Source organism: Apodemus sylvaticus, chromosome 22, assembly GCF_947179515.1.
Source record: "Apodemus sylvaticus chromosome 22, mApoSyl1.1, whole genome shotgun sequence".
Classification (NCBI taxonomy): domain Eukaryota; kingdom Metazoa; phylum Chordata; class Mammalia; order Rodentia; family Muridae; genus Apodemus; species Apodemus sylvaticus.
The window spans coordinates 28,471,921-28,481,783 of record NC_067493.1 but is presented as its reverse complement, the minus strand read 5'-3'; the positions used below and the strand labels follow the sequence as shown (position 1 = coordinate 28,481,783).

The 9,863-nt window shown below is 35.4% G+C and overlaps 1 protein-coding gene across 1 annotated transcript in view; it reads left to right on the top strand.

Annotated features, from left to right (window-relative positions):
• The first annotated feature begins 1,857 nt into the window (after positions 1–1,857).
• LOC127672472 (vomeronasal type-2 receptor 116-like) overlaps positions 1,858–9,863 on the top strand; it is a 33,158-nt gene continuing 25,152 nt past the window's right edge. Inside the window, exons 1-2 of the mRNA XM_052167620.1 lie at positions 1,858–2,057; positions 9,410–9,701. Coding sequence (XP_052023580.1) covers positions 1,858–2,057; positions 9,410–9,701 — 492 coding nt within the window. The remainder of the gene's footprint in view (positions 2,058–9,409; positions 9,702–9,863) is intronic.

Below are 9,863 nucleotides of genomic sequence, written 5' to 3'. Positions count from 1 at the left end.
GATGCAGTTTCGTTCAATATACAGAAATCCATCAATGTAATCCACTACATAAACTCAAAAAAATAAAAAAAAACCCACATGGACGTTTCATTAGATGTTCAAAAAGCAATTGACAAAGTTCAGCATTCTTTCATGATAAAAGTCTTGGAGAGATCAGCAATTCAAGGCGCATATCTAAACATAGTAAAAGCAATATAAAGCAAACCAGTAGCCAACATCAAACTACAGGGAGAGAAACATGAAGCAATCCCACTAAAATCAGGGATTAGACAAGGCTGCCCTCTCTCTCCATATCTATTCAATATAGATATGAATTGTAGCTAGATGCTAGATTGAAGTTCTAGCTAGAGCAAATAGACAACAAGGGGAGGTACCTTGGACTAAATCATCAACCAAAGAGTACACATGAAGGGACACGTGGCTCCAGCAGTAACACAGAGCAAGGTAGGAGTGGGTGGGTGGGTTGGGAATATCCTCATGGAACAAGGGGACACGGGATGGGATAGGAGGTTTCTGAGGAGAGATCTGGAGAGGGGGTAACATTTGAAATGTCAATAAAGAAAATATACAAAAAAAAGAGTAGGAACTGCAGATCTGTGGGAGAAAATGCTATCCATTCTTTTAGAAATTACTCCTATATACACATCACATATTTATTTTACATGTGTTTCAATGCCAAGGATAAGAGCTACATGGTATACTCAATGTAGTTACTTAGAATATGCAAACAAGTACAAGAAATGCTTCCCCTACATCATGAAACCTATTTAAAACTATGACTGAGCTTTTATGCATACATCAGGAAAAATCCTTATACTTTGAATTTACATTTATAACAGCTTTCCTCTTCAGCGTAACTTAATATAAGGTATTCTGAGCTATCACATGGTGGGTTGAATATGTGAGCTCTTATATATTTTATGAAAATGAAAATGTTTGATTAAATATGTTGCATTGTATGTGAAACATAAATAGGGTATTAAGCTATTTCCATGGATATATAGTGATGAATAAAGATTTTATAGTGAGTTCACCATTGGAATTAAAAAAAGAAAAATCAGCACAGTATTTCAGAGTTCACTGTATGGTAAATGAATACCATAATCTACACATTGTTACTAGGTTATTCATTTAGAATTCATGAATTCAATATATTTTCTGTTAAGGATTGATTCATAGCATTTTTGGTGAACAAGGAAGACGGAGGAATACTGGTTTTCAAACAGGCATAATTGATAGGGAATGTGTTTTAAGACTCTTCCACAAGATGAAAAGTTAGATTGGCCTAGGCAATAATCTGATTTAGAGAACAGGATGGTCTACTTATTTTAACTGCATAATTTCTGGTTCTTAGGTTTTGTGCTGGTTTTCCATCTCAAAGTCTGTGACACCCTCTTTCTGAAGACATTTGAACAATCCCAAGTCAGTCACAGTTGAATATCAGAATTATGCCTCTCTCTTTTAGGCAAGTCTAAACCCAATTAATTGTTGCATGTAATGATTATGGTACTGAATTGTGGACATGTCTCCTCAAGAGGAGTTGTCCCTGGGGTCTTGCTGTCTATCCTCTTAGATAAAATCCACAAATGTAATGGATAAAACCCACAAATGTGTTTTGAAGCATGTTTATAGCTGAATGTATTTTCTCAGCTGGGAAGTCTGACTGAAGAAAATTTTTGAGAGTTCTCTAGAGAGTAGGAGAGTATTGCCTAAAAATAAGTGATTAAAGTGATGACTTCACTCACCAACAATATTACAAACACCTGAGCTGAGAACCACAGGAGCTGTGTATATAACTGATGGCCACCTACAGATACATAGCCATACTTACTCTCTTCTAGACACTTCTATTTTATGATGTTCTCACAGGTATTTATACTCTGGATCCTACAGATTCTTAGAGTTTTGTGCAACTTTAACGTTGATGAGTGCCTTTTAAAAGCTGAAGGGAAACGACACAGTGAAGGAAATGTGATGATTGCTGCATTTGTTCCTTTTCTTAATATTTTCCTGAACGAAATGAACGATTATATTCATAAAGAAAAATTTGACAGCGAGTAAGTGTTTTTTAAACCATCATTCATTTTATGAATTTAGTTTTTAATTGTCTTCAATTAACATTGTATGTACAGAAATGTAACTTTTATATTCTATTAAGGTGAGATTCTCTACTGGAAACAACTATTTTACAGGTTTGTTTTCTTCTTTAATCATTTTCTCTCTTAAAGAAAGAAAACCAGTTGGATCTAATTAATGTTCTTCATATATTTTTTTACTCTGAGCCTCTCTACCTGGCTTTCTTTAGATCTTAGCTGCTAGTGTTAAAATACATCATGGTTTTCTTTCCAAAATAAATGTTGCAAAAGAAAAATGGACACATTTCTCTGGAAAATTTTTCAAGGGCTCTTTTTCCATGAGAAATAATGCCAATGATTTCAGTATCTAAATACAGGATGGCCTCTGAAAGCTGCTGCTGATTTCAGATCCCAGCTATGATGAATAGGATAATTTGGAATTTAGACTTCTTTTTCAAAATGCTCTCAGATAACTTGCATATTTATTTTTCTTACAAATTTTATAGGCTCTATTAATTTTGCCTCATTCTCTACTTGATGCCTTTTTCTAAGTATATGAACATGGTTCTGTATGGTATAAAAGACACATGAAGTTGATGGTTGAAATTGAGAGTTGTTTTTTACATTAACACCTATAAGATTAGAGAACAGTGGCAGAACAATTGACAGAATTACCTGGACACTTTTGGAGAAAAAAACACCTATGTAATAATCATTCCAGTGGAGGCAAAATTTATTTCATGCAGTCAATCCTATACGTATAGAAAATTTGTACTGGGAACTGAGATAGAAATTACTGAAGTAAGAATGCTAATTTGATTCTATTTCCCTTTATTTATTACTAGTTTAAATGACGGCTACTTTTGAATTTCCTTCAAATATTAATAGCTTAATAAGACAATAACTTGTCTACTATAATAAATTCTTTTAAAAGCAGACTTGCTAAAATATTCTATATGGTTGAGTTTTGTCTCTTTTTTTGTTTTTTTGGTTTTGTTTGTATTTTTGATTTGCATTTCCATAATGACTAATGATGTTGAACATTTCTTAAGGTACTTCTCAGCCATCCGAAATTCTTCAGATGAAAATTCTTTGTTTAGCTCTGTACCCCATTTTTAATAGGGTTATTTGGTTTTCTGGGCTCTAACTTTTTGAGTTCTTTGTATATATTGGATATTAGCACTCTATCAGATGTGGGGTTGGTGATCTTTTCCCAATTTGTTGGTTGCCGATTTGTCCTTTTGACAGTGTCCTTTGCCTTACAGAATCTTTGTAATTTTATGAGGTCCCGTTTGTCATTTCTTGATCTTAGAGCAAAAGCTATTGGTGTTCTGTCCAGGAACTTTCCCCCTGTGCCCATGTCCTCAAGAGTCTTCCCCAGTTTCTTTTCCATTGGTTTCACTGTGTCTGGCTTTATGTGGAAGTCCTTGATTCGCTTGGAGTTGAGCTTAGTACAAGGAGATAAGAATGGATCAATTCAGATTCTTCTGCATGCTGACCTCCAGGTTAGCCAGCACCATTTGTTGAAAAGGCTGTCCTTTTTCAGTGTCTGTTAACCCCTGCAGTACCAGTTTATTTTACTTATTTTGCTTTTTGTGCTACTCTTGTCCCCTCCAACTTGATCCCTGCTGTGGATTTCTAATGGAAATCGTATAATTCAGGAAATATTAAAAGATCTACAGCAGTTATTTCCACTCTTGTTTGTTTTCCATTGGTGTGTATGCGTATCGTTTACCATTATTGCTCTGTTCAACATCCTAGAAATATTCAGTTCTTAAGAGTTTTAGTTTTGCATTTACCTTATGATTGGGAAGTTTGAAACCATTTTTAAAATGGCTGTTTTAGCATTTATTTCCTACACTTTATGTCCTTGAGATTATTTTATTTTGGACTGGCTTTTCTAATAGCTTCTTGTAAAATCTCTATTAATTGAAAATCTTGTAACTGATCTACTATTTAAACAATAATAAAAAATACTTGCTATTTGTTGATTCTTTTTTTTTCTTTTTTTTTTTATTATTCGATATAATTTATTTACATTTCAAATGATTTCCCCTTTTCTAGCCCCCCCACTCCCCGAAAGTCCCGCAAGCCCCCTTCTCTTCCCCTGTCCTCCCACCCACCCCTTCCCACTTCCCCGTTCTGGTTTTGCTGAATACTGTTTCACTGATTCTTTCCAGAACCAGGGGCCACTCCTCCTTTCTTCTTGTACCTCATTTGATGTGTGGATTATGTTTTGGGTATTCCAGTTTTCTAGGTTAATATCCACTTATTAGTGAGTGCTTACCATGATTCACCTTTTGAGTCTGGGTTACCTCACTTAGTATGATATTCTCTAGCTCCATCCATTTGCCTAAGAATTTCATGAATTCATTGTTTCTAATGGCTGAATAGTACTCCATTGTGTAGATATACCACATTTTTTGCATCCACTCTTCTGTTGAGGGATACCTGGGTTCTTTCCAGCATCTGGCAATTACAAATAGGGCTGCTATGAACATAGTAGAACATGTATCCTTATTACATGGTGTGGAGTCTTCTGGGTATATCCCCAGGAGTGGTATAGCAGGATCTTCTGGAAGTAAGGTGCCCAGTTTTCGGAGGAACCGCCAGACTGATTTCCAGAGTGGTTGTACCAATTTGCAACCCCACCAGCAGTGGAGGAGTGTTCCTCTTTCTCCACACCCTCTCCAACACCTGCTGTCTCCTGAATTTTTAATCTTAGCCATTCTGACTGGTGTAAGATGAAATCTTAGGGTTGTTTTGATTTGCATTTCCCTAATGACTAATGAAGTTGAGCATTTTTTAAGATGCTTCTCCGCCATCCGAAGTTCTTCAGGTGAGAATTCTTTGTTTAACTCTGTACCCCATTTTTTAATAGGGTTGTTTGGTTTTCTGGAGTCTAACTTCTTGAGTTCTTTATATATATTGGATATTAGCCCTCTATCTGATGTAGGATTGGTGAAGATCTTTTCCCTATTTGTTGATTCTTAATCATAGAGCATAAGCCAGGAAATTCTCCCGTGAGAACATATGTTTGTGACTCTTCCACACTATCTCCTCTATTAGTTTCCATGTATCTGGTTTTATGTAGAGGTCCTTGATCCATGTGGACTTATGCTCTACACAAGGAGAAAAGAGAGGATCGATTTGTGTTCTTCTACATGCCAACCTCCAGGTGAACCAGCACCATTCCTCTTGAAAGTGCTTACTTTTTTCTACTGCATGGTTTTACCTCCTTTGTCAGAGATGAAATGACCGTAAGAACATGGATTCATTTCTGGGTCTTCAATTCTATTGCATTGATCTTCCTGTGAATCTCTGAACCAATACAATGCAGTTTTTATCTCTATTGCTCTGTAATAGAGCTTGAGGTCAGGAATGATGATTCTCCCAGATCTTTTGTTTTGAGAATTATTTTTGCTATCCCGGGTATTTAGTTGTTCCAGGAGAATTTTCAGATTGAAAATTCCTTCTAACTCTATGAAGTATTACAGTTGAAATTTTAATAGGAATTTCATTGAATCTGTAGATTCCTGTCATCAAGATGGCAATTTTTACTGTATTAATCTTGCCAATCCTAGAGCATGGGAGATTTTTCCATCCCCTGAGGTCTTCTTTGATTTCTTGTTTCAGAGACTTGACATGCTTGTCATACAGATCTTTCACATTCTTGGTTAGAGTCACACCAAACTATGTTTTATTATTTGTGACTATTCTGAAGGGTATCATTTCCCAAATATCTTTCTCAGCCTGTTTATTCCTTGAGTAGAGGATGGCTACTGATTTGTTTGAGTTAATTTTATATCTAGCACATTGCTGAAGTTGTTTTTCACCTGTAGGGCTTTCCAGCTCTGGTGGAATTTTAGGGATCACTTAAATATACTACCATATCATCTGCAAATAGTGATATCTTGACTTCTTCCATTCCAATTTGTATGACTTTCTTTTGTTTTCTAATTCCTCTAGCTAGAATTCCAAGTACTATAATAAATATAGAGGGAGAGAGTGGACAGCCTTGTCTATTCCCTGATTTTAGTGAAATTTCTTCAAGAAAACGTTTTACAAAATTAAATCAGTTTGCAGTCAACCTGCTTTACATTGTATCAATAAAATAGCCATTGAGAACAGCAAATAGACAATACCCTAGACTCCCCCAGTTGCAATTGTCAGTTTTGTGACACTAGTTTTCATGCTTATCTCTGGGGATCTAAGTGCTTAAAGTCCTGGTGGTTCTCTTCTTTTTCATATTTATTGGCCAGTGTTGTCCTTGATGGTACAGTAATGATTTTCATACTCAAATATCCTAAATATTGTGATGTTACAAACAATCTTTATACCTATTCTGTTTTGAACCAAATTTCTCAAGTTATGTAATTTCCATAGGCATCTTAAACTCATACAAATGTTAAGAACACTGATTCACAACACATCTCATGTCAGGTTATGTGTTAATTGGGTGAGTACCAGACAATGAAGAGACATTTATCCTGAGAAAAATCTTTTATATGTGTGTTTGTGCATGAGTGTACGTTTGGAGGTACTCATATACTCATTTGTTCCTAGGATCAGGATCAATATAACAAGACAAATTACAGGGCAGATATGCCACAGCCACATATATTAATCTGTAATATTAGAAGCTACTATTGGTCAACATGCTCAGTGGATTTGCATATAATCACATACCTCAGAGACTATCAGTTCCCATCATCTTATCAGGCTCTCATCAATGGCCTTTCTCTGGAGATCAGGAAAACTGGTTGTGATGGAAAAGAAAAATATGTGGGCTGCATTACTAACTCAATATTACATTATGAGATGCTAAAACTTAAGAAATTTTCCGATCCTTGTTTTCAGCTTTTTGAGTTCTTGCCGTCACTCACAAATGGAACAACATATTGTAATTATTATTTGATGAGTTTCTATTTCCATATTTTTCACTATGAAGGGGTAACTTAACATACATATCCTTAGTAAACATAGTTTTACCTTTGGCAGAATATAAAACAAACACATATAGAACAAAGAAGCTCTGAGGTGCAAGGAAAATTTTATCTCCATGACAAGTAAATCAACTTGAGTTTATCAGGCATAAATAGTAGAAAATGAGATGCAGCAGAGCTTAGCATATAGATTCTTTGTCAGTGAAATCTTTCTCTTACATTCCTTTTTATCCTTTGAATGTCTGTTGGTATATGTGAAAAAGAAGTGTTATCTTCCTTAGTAATATGTCATTTATGAGACACATGACTAGGGAAATGTTTAGTTTCTTCTGACAAGTCATTAGTTACCATATAAAAGCTTACAAAATCAAGAAAACAAAATTAAATTTTGCAATTACAAATTAACATCTTAGTAGGATGAAATTTATTACTTTTTCTAATGTAAATGTGGTTTGGGAATTCCATTGCACTTAGTAGGAGCATGGAATAAAGTGGTGCCCCCCACTTTAGGCTGTGCTACATGGTCACATGAAGCATGTGTGTATTTGAGACAGAGGGTACATGTCATCTTAATATCATTATGTAAAATTGCCACCAAGTCCCATGGTGACATCTGTGTTGAATATCTCCAAGTGAAGCATACAGCAAATAAAACAGTTGTTTACTGTTTTATGTGACCTCAGCCCATAGAAAAAAGATATTTTTCATCAACAAATTCAAGGTTCATTTACAAGCTGATTTCTTTGGGGTGGTAAAGTATTGTGAGAGAGAAAAATGAAATATAAATGAGGAAAAATAGACAAACTGATCTCACACAGAACAGCAAAACACCAGAGGATTCAAGTCATAACTGTAGACTGTAAATCCGGATAAGCTCCCTCTGCTATCACGTTCTCAATTATATGGGTCTGCAAAAAGAGAAGATGGCAGTGGATTGAGGAAAATTCATTCAGAGTAGTCTGCTATCACTGGATATTACAAACTCACCTGAACCAGATCCAAATATTGATTTGGGATTGATGTATATATACATGAAATAAAAGACACAGGGAGATATTACCAGAAGCAGTATTGTGTGTTAATAAAAAAAAACTGACAGAAGTAAGTTTTTCTGAGTGCTTTTGATAGGAACACATGGGGATTCACTGTAGCTTTAGAGTACAATGCATGAAAATTTTGGTGAATTCCAAATTCAGATTCTTTCAAACTTCACAGAAGAGATGGATGCAAATAAAGTGTGAGAGGCATTTCTAAAAATGATGCCAAGAAATTTGAATGGCTTTGATTATAGATCCATAGATACTATCCCGCTAATCATGACATTAGTTCCATATGTTCTTATTGTTCATAATGGCACTGCATCTTTACCTCTTTTTTTATTCGATATATTTTTTATTTACATTTCAAATGATTCCCTTTTTCTGGCCCCCCACTCCCCAAAAGTGCCATAAGCCCCTTCCCCTCCCTCTGTTGTCCCACCCACCCCTTCCAACTTCCCTGTTCTGGTTTTGCCCTATACTGCTACACTGAGTCTTTCCAGAAGAAACGGCCACTCCGCCATTCTTTTTTGGACATTATTTAATATGTGGATTATGTCTTTGGTATTCAAAGTTTCTAGGATAATATCCACTTATCAGTGAGTGCATACCATGATTGATCTTTTGAGACTGGGTTACCTCACTTAGTATGATGTTCTCCAGTTCCATCCGTTTACCTAAGAATTTCATGAATTTATTGTTTCTAATGGCTGAATAGTACTCCATTGTGTATATATACCACAATTTTTGCATCCATTCTTCTGTTGAGGAATACCTGGGTTCTTTCCAGCTTCTGGCTATTATAAATAGGGCTGCTATGAACACAGTGGAGCATGTATCCTTATTAGATGCTGGGGAATCCTCTGGGTATATGCCCAGGAGTGGTATAGCAGGATCTTCCGGAAGTGAGGTGTACAGTTTTCTGAGGAACCACCAGACTGATGTGAAATCAGATAAAATGGTAAGTAACATGGAAAATATGAGTCATATTTCACAGTGGTATGTAGGCTGCAGTAGAGATGATTTTATGTTTGTTTCTAGAATATACAATTTGCAGATTATTTCCTTTCAGCTGAAAAATCTAGGAGGAACACAATATGAATCTGTTTATGAAGATTCGACAGATGCTACTGACCCAATAAATAGGTCCTCTTCAGAATTATAAATTTACCAGAATTTGAGAAATTAGCTATCATTTGCTTAATATGTGGGCCATTTTAGTTTTAACTAGTAATGTGAAGACATTATTTTTTTAAATAGATGACATTGAAATTTTAAAAGTCATTGCATCAAACTTGGGGAGAGTATGGCATGATTCATTTTCATCCATGTTGAACAATTTTTTCTGTAGGTACAGTTTCAAAGACTACCAGTATTTGTTGGTCTTCATATTTGCCATTGAGGAGATAAATAGGAACCCACATCTTTTACCCAACACATCTCTAGGATTTGAACTTTATGTTGTACAACGAAGGGAAGAGAATATTATGATGCAAACTTTGACTTGGCTCACAGGAATGGGAATCAACATTCCAAATTATTCCTATCAAAGGAAGAACAAGGCTGTTGCTGTACTAACAGGAGCATCCTGGACAACATCTGCAAATATTGGGAGACTGCTGGATCTCTACAAATATCCACAGGTGAGAATAATCTGAAAAGTCTAGTTCTGAGAAAAATAGAAACCCATATTAAAATTTTGATATTAAAAATGTTTTTAATGGAAGGGAACAAGACCAAGCTATCATCAACCAGAGAGAAGTGAGGCATTTGTTCATATAGTCTTCATTTAGGATAAAGAAGAA